We start from the raw sequence: 23945 nt of genomic DNA, 5'->3' as shown, positions 1-23945 counted from the left end.
ATGAGCAGAGAATACAGACTCGCGCTCGTCTCCGTTTACACACAGCAAATGAACATCTGTGTCCAAAACTTAACAGGAAGTGACTGAACAGGCAGCGTTTGGGCATTTGGAGAACATTTAAAGACTGCAATACCCTTTCTTTAAATTATATTTATAAATTCATTTAGGTATGTGGACAGTGAAGGATGCATCTAGTAAACATTTAAGTACATTTAAATATATATTTTTATATTACGTGTATATCTATATAAATACAAAAATACTATATCTAGAATATTTATTATATATAATGTATTCAATTATTATATATATATATATATATATATATATAATATTATTATATAATAATGGGACGCTGTTCCTCTGGACGCTGCCTGTAATTGTCATCATTTTCCAGGTTACAGTCATTAAATAAAGACTGTTTTAATAAAGACTGATCAGATCAGCAAACTGAAGACGACAGCGGTGAAGAGAAACCACTCAAAACATGTCAAACTGACTCGTTAAATAAGAACAATGCCCTTATTACTGCCAAATTGGTCCCCGACTCATGATAATACTAGTTTTTTTTTGACAATGTTGATTGTTGTTATACTTGTTTTGGAGTATCATGTAAACACCATGGTATATGCACATGGTAATTGTACAGTACTCTGAGATATAAAACACAGTGTTACTGTTGGATAATAAAATATAAATGATACTGTACAGTAGGGATGTAACAATATATCGTGTCACTATATCACAAAACAAAATGCGTGGATGGTGACAATCTGTATTGTGTATAATTCACCCAAAATAAAAAATAAAATTTTAGTGTCAGTACTACATCAAACTACTAAATATAATGTTGAATATAATGTATAATAATGCAAAGGGAGAATATTTGTGGCTCCTGATAATGCCAAATGTCAGATGTTACCAGTAAAAAGTGGCCGACATTATTTTAGATATATCTAGTCAGAGACAGAGATCAAGCATATTCATCTACAATAATTGTGTTTTCAGCTTCAGAATCATGAATATTGTTCTTCTGGCGTCTCTATTGTCCTGTGCTTTGGGTTTCAGCACCAAGTCCAAATTATTTTGGTCTCAGTTTCTCTGTTTTTAAGTTTTTAACTATAACTGATACAATGGTCTTGTTTATGGATTGTGATGCCGGTTTATTGGGAATGGATAATATAACTAAAATTCTACATTTATTTGGGAAATATCATATACATAAAGCAAAATGTATGTTAACTGTATCAAATGGTAGACTGTTTTCCACTGACTTAAAGGTTTTTTTACGACTCTCGGAACGATCGGAAAGCTGAACATCTCGGCTTTTAAAGAGGATACTTGATGTTTTAGATGTATGATAGATTTTTGATACAAGATGCAGAATTTTAATCTTATTTATTTACAGATTGAAATGTTTTGAATGACTCTGTATTCCCCTGTTATTATTATTATTTCAATAAAAAAGAAAAGAAAAGGCCAAGCTTATTCATTCACACCCACAATGTAATACCAAATTTACCATTTTAATCATCAGTAATTTCTTTGTAAACCTTTTATCGTATGTCTTGGAGTATCGCAATAATATCGTATCGTGACATGAGGGTCTCGTTACACCTCTACTGTACGGCTACTGGACTGAATACGAATCAGACTGTACAGACTGGTCTCAAACTCGTCCACGATGAAGTGTGTGTTCTTACCTTCCCTCCTCCTGGCTGGTGTTTGATGTTGTCTGTGGATCCGATCTTGGAGCGGATGTTTCTGATGTCGGGCGCTGGTGTGGCGCTGGAGCTGGAGCTGGGTCGGGGGGCGGCACTGGGTCGAGTCGTGGCGCTGGTGGTCGTGGCACTGGGTCGAGCAGCGCGGGGAACCAGCGGCTTCTTCTCGGCTGTGGTGCTGCTGGGAAGGGGGGTTTTGGTGGGTCGAGGACGACTGGTGGCGCTGCTTGCAGTGCTGGAGGCTTTGAGCGGTGCGGATTTAGGGCGGGCAGCATCTGAAACTAAAGATGTGAGGTCAGTTAAAGGCTGGAATACACTGCTCAGATTTTTGCCCCAATTTGCGACCGTCCAGTGTCTCTCTTGAATCCAACACTGAAGTGACTTAAACTGCAGTTCATCCACTGGCCACTAGAGACCGGCTACAGAAGAGACTCAATCCCATAGACACGCATGTTAAAATGCACACCTTTACAGCAGAATAAAACATGTTTAAAAAAAGTGGTTTTGGTCTATAAAGCTAATTTTGCCCTTCATGACAACAGTCAGGGAGTGAATTTTTTTTATAACTCATCCGTTTAAATTATATTAAGCCTTAAAGTTCTGCATAATTAAGGGCGTGGCCGCTTGAGTGACAGGTGGATTGCAGCTGATGTCATTGCTAGCTGTTAGCGTCACGTCACCTCAGCTAATCCGCCTCGCTGCACATTTTCATTTATCCGGGAGTGACGTGCTTCTAAGATGGCGACGGCCGGCTCCGCCCACTTTGGGCTTCAAAAATGCTCTTCAGAAACTCTACGGGTGACGTCACGCACACTACGCCCATATTTTTTTTACAGTCTATGGTAAAAACACATGTTTGGGCATGTAGTTGAACACTAAAACACTTGTTTTATAATAAAAGTTCAGAGAAAGTTAAGAGAAGTACTTGTCCTGTCAAAGCCTTTATAAAGGGTGAACATAAGTGAGCACTAGATCCCGTTTCTGAGCGATATCTGAATGTTCAGTTTTGAAGCATTAAACCCTGTTTTAAGCGTCAGATTAAAATAATCTCTCTGCAGCGCTGCGTTCAGCTCAAATCTCTGGAAACGGGGAGAGAAGCAGTGTGTGTGCGCGGGATTATACCAAACTCATAGCATTTCTGCATCTTTTACCTGTTACTAGTTACACTAATGCTTTAAGCCACTATCTTGAATATTCTTATTTTCCCCACACATATACATATACATACACTACTAGTCAAAAGCTTGCTATCAGAGTCCCTTCTGCTCACAGCTGCATTTATCTGATCAAAAATACAGCAAAAATGTGCAATATTATTATAATGTAAATCAGCTGTTTTCTATGTGAATATATAGTAAAGTGTAATTTATTCCTGTGATCAAAGCTGAATTTTCAGCATCATTACTCCAGTCTTCAGTGTCACATGATTCTTCACAAATCATTATCATATGAGGATTTGATGCTCAAGAAACATTTATGATTATTATCAATGTTGAAAAATGTTTTTGTGGAAGCGGTGATGCATTTTATTTTTTAGGATTCTTTGACAACTAGAAAGTTTAAAAGAAAAGTATTTATTTGAAATATAATCTTTTTTAGCATCATAAATGCATTTACTGTCAACTTTTGATCAATTTAATGTATCCTTGATGAATAAATGCTTAATTTCCCCAAATTTTTGGAATGGTAGTTTATCACAGTTTCCCAAAAAATATTAGGCAGCAAAAATGTTTTTAAACACTGATAATAATCAGAAATTATGTTAAGGGTGGTTACGCGTTTGCCGTACCTGTGCTTTTCAGTGTGCTTGGTTTCTTTTCGTCTCCTGGTTTGCTCTCAGTCTTTGCGGCTAATAACAAAAATAGAAATGCATCATGTGAATATTCCTAGCATTTCTTAAATCAGCACACGTCTTTAAATATATCATATGTGACCCTGGACCACAAAACCAGTCACAAGGGACAATTATTTTTAAATTGAGATTTATACATCATATGAATAAATAAGCTTTCCATTGGTGTGTGGTTTGTTAGGACAGGACAATATTTGGCTGAGATACAACTATTGCAAATCTGGAATCTGAGGGTGCAAAAAAATCTAAACATTGAGAAAATCTCCTTTAAAGTTGTGCATTTATGTTGATTGTGCAGCATTCATTTACAGTTAGGAAATGTACAAAATATCTTCATGGAACATGATCTGTACTTAATATCCTAATGATTTTTGGCATAGAATCGATAATTTTGACCCATACAATGTATTTTTGGCTATTGCCACAAATATACATGTGACTGGTTGGACTAACCCGGGCGCCGTGCTGCAGGAGCGCTGGCTACGGTGCGTGTCGTGGTCGCGGTGCGTGTCGCGGGCGCAGGCTTGTCTGTCGCGGGTCGAGCCGGAGCGGCAGTGGCTTTTGGCACAAGTGGGCGCTTCTCTATGGCCGTCTGTTGGAGGAAAAAAACATGTTATGATGGGAAAGGTCCATTTCAGAAGGGTTATATTCAAGTTTCACTGTTATACTTTCTCACAGTGGGTGTACAGTAGTAAAGAACACAGAGAAGTTTCATCCAAATATATTTAGCTATTTTTGCTCCAAAAATAGCCTGCCAGCTTCAGATGCTGTCATCCTCTAAGAATCTAGTAGTATTCTAAGACTTTAAGGAAAAAACGAGTTTTAAGGGGAAAAATGATTGACTACAGGGGGACTATCACATTATCATGGTGTTTTAATCATGACAATTAATGAATTTGCATTTGCTGATTGTTACTCTACTCTAGTGCCCTGATTGTACATATAAATATTCATTTAATTTCACTAGTCAAATGCTGATTTTAGGAAGGAAGTAGTGTTGTTAACAAACGACCACTAGAGGGAAGACTTGAACTGAATATTCTTCATATTTAAAGAGATTTATCAAGAACAACGGTCAAGTGTGTCACACTCAAAAACATAATCTACAGACATAATACACCATATTTAGGTTTTCAGGTTCATGGATACTAGATGAAAATCATTTCATAGATATAGCTGAGGAATTTCTAGCCGACTGTCACAAGCAGCTATTTTTATGACTTTAGAAGCTCTATTACATTTAAGTTTCTTTGTAGACATACACAACAGTTCAAAAGTTTGGGGTCAGTAAGATTTAAAAAAATATATATTTATCAAGGATGCATTTAATTGATCAAAAGTGACAGTAAAAGACATTTATAATGTTACAAAAGATTCTATTTCAATTAAATGCAGTTCTTTTGAACTTTCTATTCATCAAAGAATCCTAAAAAAATATGTATCACTGTTTCTACCAAAAGTTTTCAACATTGCTAATAATCATATGATAATGATTTCTGAAGGATCATGTGACACTGAAGACTGGAGTAATGATGCTGAAAATTCAGCTTAATAAATTAGACTTTACTTTATATTCACATAGAGAACAGCGGTTTTAAATTCTGATAATATTGCACATTTTTTACTGCATTTTTGATCAAATAAATGCAGCCTTGGTGAGCAAAAAGAAACTTATTTTAAAAAAACCTGGGAAATGCAAACTAAAAAAACATGTTGATGTGGTCAAGCATGGACAGCCCACACAAACACAACATCCACGCAGAGACGAGAGCCGGATTGAGCCGCTTTGACCTCGGGAAGGGCGTTCGGACGTCTCCTCGGTCACATGTTGGAGACTCACCTTGGGCTTGATCTCTCTGGCCGTGGTGCTGGTCGCGGTGGAGGGTCGTGTGGATGCCGTAGCGGGTCGTTTGGTGGCCGGGGCCGGGGCGGGTGCTTTGGGCACTGGGGCTCTTTTGCTGAGGGGAGCGGGTGCGCTGGAGGTCAAGGTCGGGGTCGAGGTCGGGCGTTTGGGGGCGGTGGAGGTCAAGCTCGGTCTGGGCTTGGTAGAACTGGGTTTGATTGACCCAGCGACAGGCTGCATGGATGGACAGCAAACCCAACGGATGGATGGCAAATGATGAACAAAAAATAGAATAAGGATAAATGATAACGGCAGCGATAATGATAAAGGCAGTGCAAGCTGATAAAAGCACACGTTCAAATTTTACATCATGATATTTAGAGGAAACATTGAGTTCACTTCAGAATTAAAAAAAATTCTGATAATTTACTAGTCATCCAAGATGTTTAAATGTTTCTTTTCTCAGTCGAAATATAAATGAAGGTTTTTGAGGAAAACATTCCAGGATGTTCCTCCATATAGTGTCTTCAATGGGGTCCAACGGGTCGAAGGTCCAAATGTGAGTTTCAGTGCAGCTTCAAAGTCTCGACACGATCCAGCCGAGGAATAAGAGTCTCATCTAGACAAACCATCAGTTATTTTCTAAAAAATAAACATTTATATACTTTTTAACCACAAATGCTCGTCTTGCACTAGCTCTGCGGTGCGTTACGTAATCATGTTGAAAGGTCACGCGTGTTCCGGTTCAAAATGTAAGAAGAAAAATGTTGAGTAGGGCGAAAAACTCCTTCTCAGTTTCTCCTCCAACTTCAAAATAGTTGTTTTACCTTTTTTTATTTGTAAATGGCGTTTGACTTGGTCTTTCCACATTCACTTAGTAAACACTGGGTCAGTACTTACGCCTATGTCACGCTTGACCTTTCAACCTGATTGCATAATGTGTGGACCATCACAGAGCTAATGCAAGACGAGCATTTGTGGTTAAAGTATATAAATGTTCTTTTTTTTTATAAAATGTCCGCTGGTTTGTCTAGATGAGGCTCTTATTCCTCGGCTGGATCGTGTCGAGACTTTGAAGCTGCACTGAAACTCACATTTGGACCTTTGACCCGTTGGACCCCATTGAAGACACTATATGGAGAAACATCCTGTAATGTTTACTTTCTAACTAATTTCTTTTCGACTGAAGAAAGAAAGACATGAACATCTTGGATGACGTCGGGGAGAGTAAATAACCAGGACATTTTAATTGTTAAGTGAACTACTCCTTTCACTTGTAGTCATGTAGTGATGAGATAATGATCTCCAACCCTACATGAGAGATAAATGAATTTTGGTTTGGTTTTGGCATTAATAAGCTTTAAGAACATAATCAAACTCATTAGCAGAAGCACCAGCAGGAATGTCAGTGGAGGATGACGAGGCAACAGAGAGTTCCCACAAACCTTGGTCTTCTTCTCGGGACTGGTCACGTCTCGCCCGTTGGTGACCGCAGGCTTGGCCGCCGAGGGTTTAGCAGCTGTTTTTTTGGCTTTCTCGTCCTTCTCAGCTTTGGCAGGTTTCTTGTCAGCTGGCTCAATCTTTCCTACTTTGTCCTTTTCTGTCTTCTGTTCTTCTTTCTCCTTCACATGCTCTTCTTTCTCCTTCACATGTTCTTCTTTCTCCTTCTCTACTTTCTGGTCTGATTTGTTCTGGTCAGTTTTCACTACCTCCGTCTTGATCTCGGTCTTTTCCACCAGATCCACCTTCTCTTTCTCAATCTTTGGAGAAGAATCAACCTTTTCTGCCGTCTCTTTTTTGTCGGTTGTCTTCTCAACCTTCTCAACCTTTTCAGTCTCATCTTTAGTCGTTTTTTCCAACTTGCTCTCAACTTTCACTGGCGTTTCAACATTGGGAACCGTTTCATCTTTGCCCTTTTTCTCTGACTTGTCCAACTTGTCCACGTCTTTGTTTTTGTCCACTTGAGTTTCTGTGTTTTCTTCTTTGGTTGGTTGTTTGTCTGTGTGTCCAGTTTTGTCTTTCTCCTCCACAGTTTCCATCTTCTGATCTTTGTCTGTCTTGCTGAAGACACCAAAGTCGTCTAACTTCTGGACAGTGTCCATTTTGTTGACCTCCGGCTTGTTCTTATCAGAGTTTCCTGGAAGAAAAACATGAGAAAAGGTTTAAAGATTCAACTACAAACATAAAGCATATAGCAATTCATTGCAAAACAAGTCATTTGTTCTTCTCGTTTAATCCAAAACGAAAGCCAAACCAAAGACAAGACAAGACATTGTGAAACATTTCTGGCCTTTTTGCCACTTTTATTGATAAAATAGTAGAGAAAGAACTTGATTAGACAGAAAAATGGATCAATAAACTCAAGAAACCTTAAAAATGAAAGATTATTTAATTTAATGGATCATGACATGAGGAATAAAATTTGCTTTGATCTTTTGAAATTGACATATAAAAGGTATTTGTCCCATTAAAACATCCCGCAAGTTTCACAGCTTAAATCGCCCTCCTCATTATAAACAAACTATTTAATGAAGCTCCAAAAAGACCTTGATATTGCGGGATCTGTGACATCACACGGGCAAAAACATTTGCAAATGGCTTCCTCTAGAGTGAGACATCAACATATAGTTACACATCATCGCACCACAGACCCCGCCCATTGGCGTTCAGTGATTGTTTTGTAAACGAGGCACAGAGAAATGGAGAGTTCAACGAAAGATAAAGCAGCGACTGTATTGAATCTGACAGCAGCGGCATCACAAACCGTGAGTAATGATTCCATAATGTTTTGTCTGTAAATTATGGTCTTATATGGATAATGTAAACACTTATGTGCAATAGTATACTATGCAATGACGCAAGCCAATGATAACAGTGGACGTTTACTGACAAACCTTAAAAGAACTACGCCTTAAAAACGGCTCTTTTCAGACAGAGGCTCAGAATGAAGATTGAAAATATATATATATATATATATATTTTTTATATATAAAAAAAATTATATATATATATATATATATATATATATATATATATATATATATATATATATATATTTTTTTTTTTTTTTTTTATATATAAAAAATTATATATATATATATATATATATATATATATATATATATATATATATATATATATATATATATAAATTTTTTTTTTTTTTTGGTACAAACAAATATTAACATTATAAGTGAAACTCAAGGAACATATTCAAATACAAAAAAACTATGTCAGGACCCCTTGAAATACAAATGATGTACTGAATTTGAGCCACAGCTAGAAATCATGTTTGTGTGGAAATTCAGCAGTAAAATAATTCAATAAATATTATCCTCAAATGCTGCACGGATGTGCAAATTTCCAGTATAATCTGCATATGCTGCATGGATATAAGCAAAGTGAAGAAAAAGTGATCTGAGTCCATTCTGAAGTTCAGGTATAATGTGAACACATTGAAAACTTACTTTTCATTTAGTTTACTTTTGGGTCATGATGCTTATTACACGATGACTTTAAGATCTGAATTATGAATTCATTCATAAATGGGAGTTTGGAACATAAATGGAACTGAGTTGAGTATGAATTATTTTATTATGCGAGATGAAAGAGTGTGGAGTGATACAAGAGACATGAAATAAGCAGCTATGTGGGAAAATACATCAACATGTTATAATTTCACCACAGAATGCTGCCGTTGACCAATCAGAATCAAGTATTCGAGAGCCGTGTGATAAACGAGAGCTAGATGAGTGGATGAGGCGGAGAGCTGTAATGAGGCCAGAGAGATGCTTGAGTCCACATGTAATATATCTTACAGGCGGCTCTCTGGTCACGTCACATATAACGACAGATCCATGAAAGAGGCTGCTCGTCTCTTTGAGAATCATCATGTCCTTGTGTTGAAGGACAGAACAGAGTTCAGCAGCTCATAACTGTGGGATCAGTGACTGCAATGATCGACAGCGTCATTGAGTCGAATCAATAAAGAAACTTTAATACCCTGGTTTGCATATTTATTTCACATTTTGCATTGAAAATCTAGTGAGCGTGAAATAAACATCATTGATATTCCAGCAGCATTTTGCTTTCTCATATGTAAGCTGCTTCCCAGAATACTGCATCTCGTATTAAAGTTAATCTGTCACCACAGCGCGGTGGATTTCAGATATTTGTAAGAAACTGAGAACTCTTGCATTAAGCGGATCAGTTTCCACATGGCTCAGGTGCATTTATAATAACACCAGTTTCACAATGACACATCAAAGCAGACGAGAACCCGCTGAGAGTGTGTCAGCGAGAAATGCAGAACGACACCTGCTCAAGATGAAGAAAAAAATCAGTGTATGAATGTGAAATGCCTACAAAAAGAAAGAGATACTAGCCTGACAGGACCAGTTTTCACAACCTCTAGAAAAATGATGGAGCAAATTACCTTCAGAGTTTCCGGCTATCTTCTAATAAATCAAATATTGTCTGGATAGAAACATCTGGAACAGTAAATACTGTGTTTTTCACAATGCTTGGATGTTTTTGAATTGCATAAATGATGCAACATTTCTCTGTACACTGCCTGGTCGATTTCATTATGGATTTACACCATTTAGACCTTTTTTTACCAACTTTCTGGCAAACAGCTGGTAGTTTTGTATTAAATGTTCAAATTATAAAATAAAGTGGGTTTTGTGATGCATTTGTCCTTCTGTTACGCCCATGCAATCCAGACCCCAATTAGTGCATGAAACCACAAACACCCTGCATTAATAACTGCAACTCAAACAGAAAACTAAGACATCAGTTGTTTGCTTTTCCACTGATCTCAAACACATTTTGCGAGTGATTTTATCTGCCATTGTTTGCTTCCCCTTGAGGAAGGAAACATGTTTCATTCAGACATTCGGTACAATGCATTTACACTCCCAGTCAACCAGCGAGAAGACAATTTACTGATTGATTGAACTAGACTATTTACGCACTCCTCACTGTGAATTACTAGTTAAACAAAAAAACTAAAATATGTTAATTGTAAGCATTCACCACTGTAGGATGAGGCAGCAGAAGATCTCATTATAAATAAGGCACGTTGAGGAGAGTTTCTGACCCCAATTTGCTGAGAGGCAGGTTTTACTCTAGGAAATCAGGACATACATTACTAACACGGTCTCGTCTGGAGCGTGTAATGAGCATGCGTTCGGTAGTGGCGTGATAGTGCCGCACACACACAACGGAGACACTATATGAACCACCTACAGCACTTCTGCTCCCGCTAACAATCACAAAGACCATACAGAATGCAATAAATCCAACTTACTCACATATAACCAGAAGAATTGCATTGAAACACTGCATGCTTCCCAGTTTCTTAATTTCTAAGAATGATTATGCCATTTTATGCACCTCAAACCTTTCATAAAGTATCCTTTTTAAACGCTTTTATCCAAAGCAATCTAAGTATACTTGATTCCTTTGATTAATTATTGGTTTCCCTGGGAATCGAACCCGTGACCTTGGCGTTGCTATTGCAATGCTCTACTGTCTGAGCTACGTGAAATCCCGCCATCCTACTAATTATGTACCAAAATCAAGGCCAGATTACCTACAAAAGTCAAACTGATCGATGGTTCGCCATCACCTACCCTCAAAAGTCGCAGCAAACGTGTTGGTTTTGTCTCCAGCGTTGTTGCAAGTCCCATTAAGGCCACGTGTTGTCACCGGCACGGGAAGAACGACTCCTTGATCCTTGTCGATGAACGGTCCCTCCAACAGGTCCTCAAGAGGCGAGTGGGGAAAGCTGCTTTGGTCTTTGCGAACGGGGAATGAGGGAAAATGCAGTTCGCTGTTGTTTCGTAGGTCATTGCGTGTGGCTCCAGCCGATAGAGTCGGTGGAGGAGTCGGGGGTTGATCATCGGATACGGTGAGGGAGCGTTTCATTCCCATAGCATGAGAACGACGAGGTCCTCCGATGGGAGACGGCAACTCGTCGAGAACACCTCCTCCGGGGTATTTATCCGGGAGCTGGAGGCTGGCCGGCACTGAGAGATGCGAACACTCAGACATGGCTCGCCTCATCGCCTTCCTCTGTTGCTCGGCTCTTCCCATTATACAAGGTTCAAGGTCTCCTTCTTCCTCGCTTTCCTCAGCTTTCATCAACTCATCTCTGCTCTCGAGGTAGCTGTCATTGACCACGCCGATGACACAATAGTTTGGAGGCTCCAGAGCCGGTTTCAAGGGTTCAAGTGGCGACGGAAACTCTTCGCGACCTCCAGGTGAATCCAAAAGGATCGTTCTGCTGTTTTGGTCCGTCATGCATTGCAACGAAGCCACAATTTTTCCAGGAGACGCAGCCGATGAGGACGACGGGCTTTCCGGACTGTCTCCGGTGCTGCCGAATGACATGCTCGCTGGAACGCTTCCTCGTCCGGGTACGTTGAGCTCAGAAGGAGACTCGTAGAAGCACAGCTTGTCCTCATCCGTCATTCCCGTGGCCCGATGACCACCTCCGAAACTCGCCGGCGCCCCGAGGTCTCCGTGTTTCCAGTCCCAACCCGGAGGAGACGCGGACGGGACTTTACAAAGCTCACTGTACTCGGAGAACGGAGGAGCCGGCTGCTGGTTCGAGAGAGAGGACATGCTTTTGTTCCCCTTTCTCTGCTGTCTTTGTGTCTTAGTCCTTGTTTATTGTGTTTAATGTGTCTCAGTGAGATGGATGGATGTGTAACGTAACCTCTTTCAGTGCTGTTGCTTCTGCAGGCGCCAACAGACTAACCAGCACTGAGATCTCTCTCTCTCTCTCTCTCTCACACTCTCTCTCTCTCCATCAGTGAGCTTTTGCCATGGCAGGAATCACATGCTTTCTAATGTCGCTGTTCATTCGCTGCCCAAAATCAATCCCTCCCCCTCCTCCTCTCTGCCTCTCTCGTTTTCTCCACGTTGTCCTCTCTGCGTCCATCTTTTCTTCCCTCCTCCTCTCTCAGATAGTGACACACTACTATCATCCCTGAGGCTTCATGCATGAGAAATGAGGAACGGCTTAATGAGCAATCATTTGCACACAAGATTTCAGAGAGAGTGCACATCTATCGTATCTCTTCATGGAAGTCTTCTTGGGTACCGCGATCTCCACACACACAGTCTGTATCAGTATTAGCCTATCAGAGGTACAGATTCGTGCATGGATGTGTCTACTATTATTGTTAATTGTTTTCTACAACATTCTCGTTATCTTTATTTGTAGTCTGCAGCTCATAACTAAACGCTGCAAATATAGTGGGATGTGGGATCAGTAACTGCAACGATCGACAACATAATTGAGTCAAATCACTCTCTTTTCTCAGGTAAAATCAATAAAGTATTTTAGACATCCGGCTGGAGGATCGCAAGTCTGTGATCTTCGAATCTGAATCCCTACCTCAACATTTAAGTGTTTATGTCTTTGTTGCAGCGACTAAATCTGATGCATTTCCTGCAGCCGAAACATGTCTGAGTGTGAAAGACATGACATCATCATTCCTCCAATCAGAGAAGATGAAGAAACAAAACTTGAACAATGATAGATGACCGGAACACACCGTTATGCACCTTAGACTGCATATCATATGCATAAAATAATAATGATAATAATATGAACTTATAATAAATATAAAAATAAATCTATGTGATTAATTTATTCTAATAATTATATAAAGTAATAATTTTTATTTTAACACTACTACCACTATTACTACTACTACTACTAATAATAATGCTAAAAAAATACATCAGTATTATTTATTAATCTCACAAGATAATAAGTATTCATAGCATTAAATAAATAAATAAACCAATATATGAAGAGTTCAGATGCAAAAGCCTCTAAGCGCCATTAAAATTACCTATTAATTGTCATTTAAGTGAAATTAAATATACAAGCTTGATACAAATGATCATTCTAGAAGAAAATTTCAGATGGCACTTAGAGGCTTTTGCATCTGAACTCTTCATATGGTAATACACAAAATGTACCCAATGTTCTGGGATTAAAACTAATATGTACAGATATTTATAAGTGGAGAAGTGATGGAAACTCTTCTTCAAAGACGTCACTCTGGCCTATATGCTTCAATAAAAAGTCAAAGTTAGTTTTGTCGTGAATATTTCATGCTTATCTAATTCAGACTAAAACACTCCCAACATTGAGACGCGTTGTAAGCACGGCGTCACCACGAGCAGACAGAGTGTCCGTCGGCATCAGCGCGGTCACTGCGGTTACATAAGCGCCATCATCTGAGCCTAACTTCCTCCATCAGCAACTGTTGCTTCAGCAGAACATACTGTACATCCCACCAGACACGAGAGCGTGACCCGCGGATGAACCGCCAGTACGCTGCGCTGAAGATGACAAATCAAATCAGATGAAGATTTAGGGTGAAGGACGTGTCAAATCACATTCAACAGAGAGAAATGATGCTACTCTTCATGAAACTAATTCCTATAGCACATCTCACTGTGCGTCCATCCCTTTATCTCCTCATCAGTGTGGTTTCCCTGATTAACCAAAGTAAAGTTGTTGCAATGCTACTATGGTGTTAAGCTTGCCTTAAGACACTTAATATTCGGTAATATTATTGATTTGACTACAATGACACTATCGGATGAGAAAAGAGCTGAATAATAACACTATTGTCACATTTGATGAATTTTGCATCTGTTATTTTCCCGTTTAATACTGTGAAGCTGCTTTGAAACAATCTGTATAAAGCGCTATAGAAATAGATGTGACTTGATTAATAAAAATGAGAGCTGTGCAACGATTAATCGCATCCAAAATAAAAGTTTGTGTTTAATATATGTGTGTGTACTGTGTGTATTTATTTTGTATATATGTGTATTATATGTGTAATAATTTATTCTAATAAATATATAAAGTAATATTTATTTTATTTACACTACTACCACTACTACTACTACTAATAATAATAATAATACTAACATAATATATTACTATATATGTATTATACTAATAAGTATTCATAGCACTAAATAAATAAATAAACCAATATATGGTAATATGTACCATATAAAAATGGTACATATTACCATACACAAAATGTACCCAATGTTCTGGGATTAAAACTAAGAAGTACAGATATTTAACCCAGAAAATTCCCTAACCCTAACCCAGTATATACATGCATATATATTTCCGAAATATTTGCATGTACAGTACCAGTCAAAAGTTTGGAAACACTACTATTTTTAATGCTTTTGCAAGAAGTCTCTTATGCTCATCAAGCCTGCAGTTTAAAAAAAAAACAAAAAAAAAAAAAACAGTAATATTATGAAATATTATTACAATTTAAAATAATGGTTTTCTTTTTTAATATACTTTAAAATGTAATTTATTTTTGTGATGCAAAGCTGAATTTTCATCAGCAAGTACTCCAGTCTTTGGTGTCTTATGATCCTTCAGAAATCATTCTAATATGATGATTTGATACTCAGTTATTATCAATGATGGAAACAGTTGTGCTGTTTAATATATTTTTTTGGAATACTTTTTTCAGGATTCATTGAGTAAAACGTTAACAGCATTTATTCATAAAAACAGCATTTATTCAAAATAAAAACATTTCTAACAATATAAATCGTTACCATCACCTTTTATCAATTTAACGCATCCTTGTTGAATTAAAGTACTAATTTCTTTAAAAAAAAATAGTTATTGTTCCCAAACTTTTGAACGGTAGTGTATATTGTTACAAAAGATTTCTATTCTAAATAAATACAGTTCTTTTTAACTTTTTATTCATCAAATAATCCTGAAAAAAGTATCTCAGGTTATAAAAAAAATATTAAGCAGCACAACTGTTTCCAACATTGATCATAAATCAGCATATTAGAATGATTTCTGAAGGATCATAAGACACCAAAGACTGGAGTACTTGCTGATGAAAATTCAGCTTTGCATCACAAAAGTAAATTACATTTTAAAGTATATTAAAAAAGAGAACCATTATTTTAAATTGTAATAATATTTCATAATATTACTGTTTTTTTTTTGTTTGTTTTTTTTAACTGCAGGCTTGATGAGCATAAGAGACTTCTTTTAAAAGCATTAAAAATAGTAGTGTTTCCAAACTTTTGACTGGTACTGTATATACTGTGTACATTATATATAATTAATATAAATATTTTATATATAAATAACACTTTTTTTAAAAATATATACATGCATGTGTGTGTATTTATAAAAAATAATTACACACAGCACACACACATATATTATGTAAACACAAAATTGTATTTTGTATGCGATTACTCGTTGCACAGCCCTAAAAATGTTTAGTCATGGAAGAATAATGGAAGAATCCATTTCCATTCACTCAAACTGGAACTATTTTCGCCATGCATTTCTCTCACTAGCGAATCAGAGCTTGCACAGTTCAGAAGTGCTTCACGTCTGTTTATCCATGAGGTTTACTGAGCGCCCGTCCGTCCACTGAACGCGTCAAATCAATGGCGTGTCCCCGTGCGAGTGGTTGTCCAGGCCGTCAGGGACAGAGACACTGTAGGGATGATCTCATCTGACCCATCAGACCCACCGGCCCCGTTACATAAGCTCAGCTGAAAGACGCCGCCTGTCTGTTATTGTACTCGCACTGAACCAGGAGGATACGGCATAGTGTGGTAAATCTGCCATGAATAATGTCTGAAAAAAACAAAACTGTTTTGTATTCCCTCTTAAAGGGGTCCTGACATGAGAACTCAAATTTGCCTTGATCTTTTGACATTTAAGGGGTCTTTGTACCATTAAAACAAGTTTCATAGCTTAAACCATATTTATGTCTCAAACCAAAAGAACGGTGCTTTTGACACAGGGTTAGTAGATTAGGTCACCATTAAAGCGGCTTAAAGTCCCCCTGTGGTGAAAATCCAGCTTTTAATGATGTTTATGTGTCTATGTGGTGTTTTTAATACGCTTTAAGACAAATCATGTGTAAATTCATAAGTCGACAGCATTGCTGAGTATTTCCTCCTTAAAACTGCAGTGAACCAAAGACAGTCTCAAAAACACGCTTTGAAATCGCTGGTGTTTCTGACGTCACAAACTACCTTGTAACCAATCAGATCAACATGTGGATCTCTGAGCTGAGTGAGTGAGTGGAGGCGGGGCTCATTTGCATATTCATAGAACCGTGCATACTAAATGAGGCGAGGGTGTCGAGTTACATTCAAGATATTTTAAGACATGAAGTTTTTTCAAGGAAAACACGTCTAAATATGTCATTTTGGTGATCAAAGATGAGTTTTAAGGGATACAATTATTGACTACAGGAGGACTTTAATGTATATCTCAACATTTACTAATACATAATTACGATCAAAAGTTGTCTGTTAATATTAGGCAATGCAACGTGAACATTTTTATTAACTAACATTATTAAAGGTTAAAAAATTGTTATGCTCATTTTAAGTTAATGCATGTAATAACGTTAACAAATGAGACCTTATTGTAAAGTAAAGAGAGAAAAAAAAAAGAGAGAGAAAAAAAACGTGCTGCCTGTTTAAACAGAGCCAATGTATAGAAATGAGGGCCAGGATCGTCCATGAGAAACCAGAGCAGACATACAGCCTGACCTACATGTATGTGCATCTCTTGGCTGACCTGAATGTTCGGTTATGTAGCATAAGGCTCGAAGCGACTTTTGCAACATACTGATGAAAAGGCCACAGATTGAACACAGATTGAAACGGACAGCTGAATCGCAAATAAACACGCGCGTCGCGTTTGCTGAAGCATGCACACTTTAATTACACTACAAGATTTTCCTCCTAGTAACTGATGTTAGGAATCCAAAACTTAAAGCAGCAGCAGAAACGGGGATATAAAAAGAACAAACACCGAGCTGCATTCCTCTCCTCTTTAGTGGAGCGGCTAAAACATTTATCAATGTCACAGTGAAGAACAAAAAAAAAAACACACAGGTGGCCAAAAAGAGATGAAGTCGGGAGGATGCGAGAACACAAAGCCAGATAACTCGACTGAGACCGTCTACCCGGATGCTATTTTTAGCACATCACCCCTCCTCCTCCTAAGAGCCAACATCGTTTCCTTGGTAGCCCTGATTCCTCAGGTCTCCTAAGCAACTGCCTCCCGTTGCCATGGCAACATGAGCCTTGTCAACGAAGGAGCAGGTGAGGGACCACATGTCCAAAAATATAATAATATAATAGAGTGGAATTATGGGAAAAGCTAGAGGTTCAGTGATTCATTCAGTTGTTTTTTTTTTTGTTTTTTTAAGTTTATTTTATTATTCATAATGTTTTATGTGATAATGTAATAATTTGATGAAAGTTAGCGATCAGCCCAAAACCAGCTTTAACCTACCTAGTAAATTCAATCACTAAAAACAGCAGAACTTACCTTGCGGTAAGAGTTAATAAAACTCATCTTTGATCACCAAAATGACATATTTAAATGTTTTTACTTGTCTTTATGACTTAAAATAGCTTGTATGTAACTCGACACCCTCGCCTCATTTAGTATACGCGGGCCTATGACTATGCAAATGAGCCCCGCCTCCACTCACTCAGCTCAGAGATCCACTGGTTGACGATCACACGTTGATCTGATTGGTTACAAGGTAGTTTGTGACGTCAGAAACACCAGCGATTTCAAAGCGTGTTTTTGAGACTGTCTTTGGTTCACTGCAGTTTTAAGGAGGAAATACTCAGCAATGCTGTCGACTTATGAATTTACACATGCTTTGTCTTAAAGCGTATTAAAAACACCACATGGACATATAAACAACATTAAAAGCTGGACTTTCACCAAATGTTTTTAAATGTTACTAGTTTCGCAATGTTCAGAGAACATTAGAATTAATAGCGTTTGAAGAATGACAAAAGGGAATGGTTCACGTAACCAAGATAAGCCACTTTAACGGCGACCTAATCTACTAACCCTGTGCCAAAAGCACCGTTCTTTAGGTTTGAGACTTAAATAGGCTCTTTTGGCTCTGAGACTTCTGCCTCTGCTACAGGCTTTACTATCATTCATCCGGTCAAGCAAACACACATCCTGCTCTTTCTCTGCCAACAGCCATGATGAAGTAAACTCACACACGGCTCTCTGGTTAAAAATAACCTGCGGGTGACGCTCAATAGTTCGTCCGAATGGGAGACGGATCAATTCAAACATTTTTCGGCATCAAGCACCACTCAACCTGAGCTGAGCTCAATCCAATCGCTCAATGCTGCCATTAATATTCTGAAAATAAACTCCAGCTATTTATTGTCACTCCTGAGAGAAACTCAAATGCTAAGACCGTCTGAAGACATGTTCAGTTTTATTGTATGTGAAAAAAGTCTCTTCTGCTCACCAAGTCTGCATTTCTTTACTTAAAAATACTGTAGAAAATGTGAAATATTACAATTTAAAAATAGCTGTTTTCTACTTTTTTTTAAACATTATAAATGTGCTTACTGCCACTTTTGAATTAAACATCCTTGTGGAATAAAAATATAAATTTCTTTCATAAAATAAATAAATGTATTTTACTGACCTCAAACTTTTGTATCATTATTTCTGTTCCAAATATCTCAAATTATCTCAAATGTTCTGGGATAAAGGTTTATAGTTTGAATATAAAGCAATCAAAAAGCAAATCACCTTTTGAAAGTAACTTGGTGCTTCAAATAACAATTGTATCAATTACATTGTTACACCAGTAGGTGGCGACAAGTGACTGTTAAAAAATGAATTTCTCATTGAATCATTAATTCAAGAGATTCGTTCAAAAATGCTGATTCATTCAGTAATGAAACCAGTTGGAGTCTTTATGGGTGAGTCATGAATCATTCATTCAAACAGTTATTTTAAACAATTCATGTAGATTAATTAAATATTTTAAATAGACTGCAGCAATTACCGTTTTGTCAGAACCTCTAGTAAATTACGTTATTTTGTTTAGTGGTCTATTCAGAATCGTGAATCTGTTTGAAACAAAAAACATGATTCTCAATTCATCCAGAATCGTGCAGCTCTACTTCTAAGACACCTTTTCTTTAGAGCCAAATCTGAAACAGCATCACTCATGTCCTTCACAGCAATCCCAGAATGCATTGCAATAGCTACTCATAGGTCTCGGAGAGTGAACGGTTGCAGCACAGTGAACGTCATTGGCTCAGTTCTGCTGAAATGCTTCGTGTCAGCTGGGAATATGGATTTTTATCATCTATTGAATCATATTAGCTGGATTTCTGACTATGTGTAAAGTCAGTTTCGTGCATCAGTGAGCAGAGGGTAATTATTCTGTTGATCACAGCCGGTTGCTTCTCTCCTACCGCCTGCCAAAGCACGAGTACAGCAACTGTTGCAGAAACCGGCCCCAGGCTGCCTTATTTACATATCTGCATAATTAAGACATTTGTGAAGATATGGAGGAACATTATCAGTGATGTTACGATGAGCACACCATGACAAAACCCCTCTGATTGAACAAGTCACATGGCATGCAACACTTATGCCCACTTTCTCAGCATCTGTCCTTGTTACTATGGAAACATCAGCTTCTTTTTCAGTTGCCGTAACAACGAGACAGGCTCCACGCCCTCCCTGGAGGCAGTCTGTGTTTACAACAGTCGATGCATTGACCTTTACCGCTCCATCATTCTGCTGGTCTCAAACACTCCGGTTATCATAACCTTTGACTGTACGAATCCATTTGAATTTAATGACGCACATACGCAGAATAACGATTGGCTAAATGTTCATTTCGTGGTAAAATGACGTTCACTTAGTAAGTGTACCAAGAACTGAGACATTACTTTCAGTTTAAAAAGATATTTGTGCCGTCGGCGGTTATAAACATCCTGACAAAATCCACAAATCTAACGACACCAACTTACAACTACTGTTCAAAGGTTTGGGGTCAATACGATTTTTATATACAGACCCTTTCCAAAAAATTACAATATCATGGAAAAGTTTATTTATTTCCATAATTCCATTCAAAACGTTAAACTTCCATAGATTATAGATTCAGGGCCCACAACTTAAATGATTTCAAGTATTTAGTTGTTTATTTGTACATAATTTGGGCTTCCAGCTCATAAAACCCACGAAAACAGGATTTCAAAAAATTAGAATATTACATGAAATCACACAGTAATTACACAGTGATACCATGGTCATTGAACCAGGTTTTGGTTCTTTTGGCAGTGTGGGCCGGTGCAAATCCTGCTGGGAAATGAAGTCAGCATCTCCATAAAGCTTGTCTGCTGAAGGAAGCATGAAGTGCTCTGGAAATGTCCTGTAGACGGCTGCGTTGAGTGGACAGCACAGTGGACCAACACCAGCCGATGACATGGCTTCCCAAACCAACACAGACTGTGGAAACTTCACACTGGACTTCAAGCATCTTGGATTGTGTGCCTCTCCATTCTTCCTCCAGACTCTGGGACCTTGGTTTCCAAAGGAGATGCAACATTTGCTCTCATCAGAAAAGAGGACTTTGGTCCACTGTGCTTTATTAAATCCAGAGTCAACGCAGCCGTCTACCAGGACATTTCCAGAGCACTTCATGCTTCCTTCATTTCCCAGCAGGATTTGCACCGGCCCACACTGCCAAAAGAACCAAAACCTGGTTCAATGATCATGGTATCACTGTGTAATTACTGTGTGATTTCATGTAATATTCTAATTTTTTGAAATCCTGTTTTCGTGGGTTTTATGAGCTGGAGGCCCAAATTATGTACAAATAAACTAAATACTTGAAATCGTTTAAGTTGTGGGCCCTGAATCTATAATCTATGGAAGTTTAACGTTTTGAATGGAATTATGGAAATAAATAAACTTTTCCATGATATTCTAATTTTTTGGAAAGGGTCTGTATACTGTATATATATATATATATATATATATATATATATATATATATATATATATATATATATATATATAATTATATATAAAGTAATTAATACTTTTATTCTGCAAGAAAGCATTAAATTGATCAAAACTGACAAGACATTTATGATGCTACAAGATTCTATTTCAAATAAATGCTGTTCTTTTGAACTTTCTATTCATCAAAGAATCATGAAAAATAACATGTATCACCGTATCCACAAAAATATTAATTATTTTCAACATTGATAATAATCATAAATGTTTCTTGAGCATCAAATCCTCATATGATAATGATTTCTGAAGGATCATGTGACACTGAAGACTGGAGTAATGATGCTGAAAATTCAGCTTTGATCACAGGAATAAATTACACTTTACTATATATTTTATTTTATATATATTTTTTTGTTTTGTTTTTTGTTTTCACAGTATTTTTACTGTGTTTTTGATCAAATAAATGCAGCCTTGGTGAGCAGAAGATACTTAATTTAAGAACATAAAATCTTACCCAGCCCTAACTTTTGAAAAGTAGTTGTCTATATGTACTACATGAATCAATTAAATCAAATTTCAGCTAGCAGTGGTCAACCAATATGCAAATATTATTTATATTTCTTTATTATTTTCCTGAGTCATGAGGGTCAAAACAGAAATTATGTAGTAGAGCTGCACGATTCTGGATAAATTGAGTATCACAATTATTTTTATTTTTTTTCAAACTGAGATCACGATTTTTACTAGAGGTTCTGACAAGACGTTAATTGCTGCTGTCTATTTAAAATGTTTAATTAATCTGATGATTCAAAATGATTCAATGACTAACTCATAAATACTTCACTTGTTTCATTACTTGACGAATCAGCGTTTCTGAACGAATCTCTTGAATGAATGATTCAATGACAACAGTCACTTGTCGCCACCTACTGGTGTAACGATGTAATCAATACAGTCGTTATATGAAGCATCAAGTTACTTTCAAAAGGTGATTTGCTCTATATGTATCACTGCCATAAACATCAATGTTTTTATTCAAACTATAAACGTTTATCCCAGAACATCTGAGATAATTTGAATATTTGTGACACGGATATAACGATACTGTGTGGTTGAAAAGACTGTTTGTGAAGCCGTTTCATGTCTAGATAGCCCAACTGAGAGAGCCAAATCATTGTAATTTATGAATGAGATCGTGTGGGTGTTTGAATCGAGATCGCAATCTTTTAACGATTAATCGTGCAGCTCCACTATGCAGTGAAAAACAGCAATATTTGGTGATTTACATTTCACCCTACATCATATAAACACTATCACAACACCACAAAAAAGCCTGTGTTGTAGATCGAAGCTGTCAAACCTCTTGAAAACACGTGCAACACGTCTCAGAGGGTGTTTGGTTGGGTCGGGTCGGGCGGTGCCAAGAGGCCGGTGGCTCCATACGCCTGTCTTTCACCGTGAAGCTTCTCAGTAGGGTTTACTTATGTAAGATCCTCTGTGCCGACACTCACAGCCTCACAAAACCTCTGGCCTCCAAAAATACTCCTCGCATCTGCTTCCAAACATCTATCGGCCTGTTTTAGCCCTTTTACTAGGCAGGCGGTATATTATGTATGACACAAACATGAAAGAAAAAGGGAAAAAACTGTCCCAAGGTATATAATAACACAAACTTGCATAACAAAAACAAACAAAAGAAAACTTAAAAAACAAAAAACGTATATCGAGTGCAACCGAATTTAACAATGCAGAATGTTTTTTTTTTTATTGTATTTCGACTCTAATGTGATAAATTGCAATATTTCAATATTGATATCGCAATATTTTGCAATGTGCTGTGTATTTTGCCCCTCTTTTCGTTTTAAGACAAACCCTGTGTAAATTCATAAGTCGACAGCATTGCTGAGTATTTTCTCCTTAAAACTGTGAACCAAAGACAGTCTCAAAAACACGCTTTGAAATCGCTGGTGTTTCTGACGTCACAAACTACCTTGTAACCAATCAGATCAACGTGTGGATCTCTGAGCTGAGTGAGTGAGTGGAGGCGGGGCTCATTTGCATATTCATATGAGACAAGGGTGTAGAGTTACATTCAAGCTATTAGGCATGAAGACATTTTTTTTCCTGTGGAAAATATGCCATTATGGTGATAAAAGATACAATTATTTATTAATTTATTAAAAAGGGGATCAAATTATTGACTACAGGGGGATTAATAAATGCACTGGGTAAATGAAAATGAAAAACACTCGCTTGATCATCTGAGAACTTATCTGTGATCAGCAACTGAATGTGCCTTAATCAGGTTAATCGTTCAGATGGAACACAAATGAAAAGCTAAAAAAAATGCTGTAAAGTATTCTTATTTCTTTTTGGTTTGAACGATTACGATCGAGTAGTATCACATACAATCTTATCATAATCGTCTATTCACATTTTCTCAAAGTACATGATTAGAATCCCAAATAAATCTCTATATAACATTAACTAGCATTCAAAGCACATCAGATTTACCAGTTACAGAGAAACAACCGAACGGAAGTGTTTATTTTTTTCATAACAAGCGTCTGTCTGAACAAAAGGAGAGATGGGTCTGTGTTGCAAGTGTGTTAACACTCCACTATTCATAACAACACACATCAC

At 37.4% G+C, this 23945-nt stretch overlaps 1 protein-coding gene across 15 annotated transcripts in view; it reads right to left on the bottom strand.

The window, feature by feature from the left end:
• The window catches only part of LOC307153163 (uncharacterized protein), an 81744-nt gene that overhangs the window by 11667 nt on the left and 46132 nt on the right, over positions 1-23945 (bottom strand). For 13 of the 15 annotated variants that reach the window (XM_079862370.1, XM_079862367.1, XM_079862365.1 and 10 more), the window contains 5 exons: positions 6862-7553; positions 5414-5650; positions 4027-4165; positions 3511-3570; positions 1704-2002 (listed from right to left, as the gene is read on the bottom strand). In XM_079862370.1, coding sequence (XP_079718496.1) covers positions 1704-2002; positions 3511-3570; positions 4027-4165; positions 5414-5650; positions 6862-7553 — 1427 coding nt within the window. The remainder of the gene's footprint in view (positions 1-1703; positions 2003-3510; positions 3571-4026; positions 4166-5413; positions 5651-6861; positions 7554-23945) is intronic. The other 2 variants (XM_079862363.1, XM_079862364.1) reach the window with 1 other exon arrangement.

Source organism: Squalius cephalus (assembly GCF_949319135.1).
Source record: "Squalius cephalus genome assembly, chromosome: 25".
Lineage (NCBI taxonomy): Eukaryota > Metazoa > Chordata > Actinopteri > Cypriniformes > Leuciscidae > Squalius > Squalius cephalus.
Note: the sequence above shows the minus strand (reverse complement) of the source record. Positions and strands in the feature narration are given on the sequence as shown.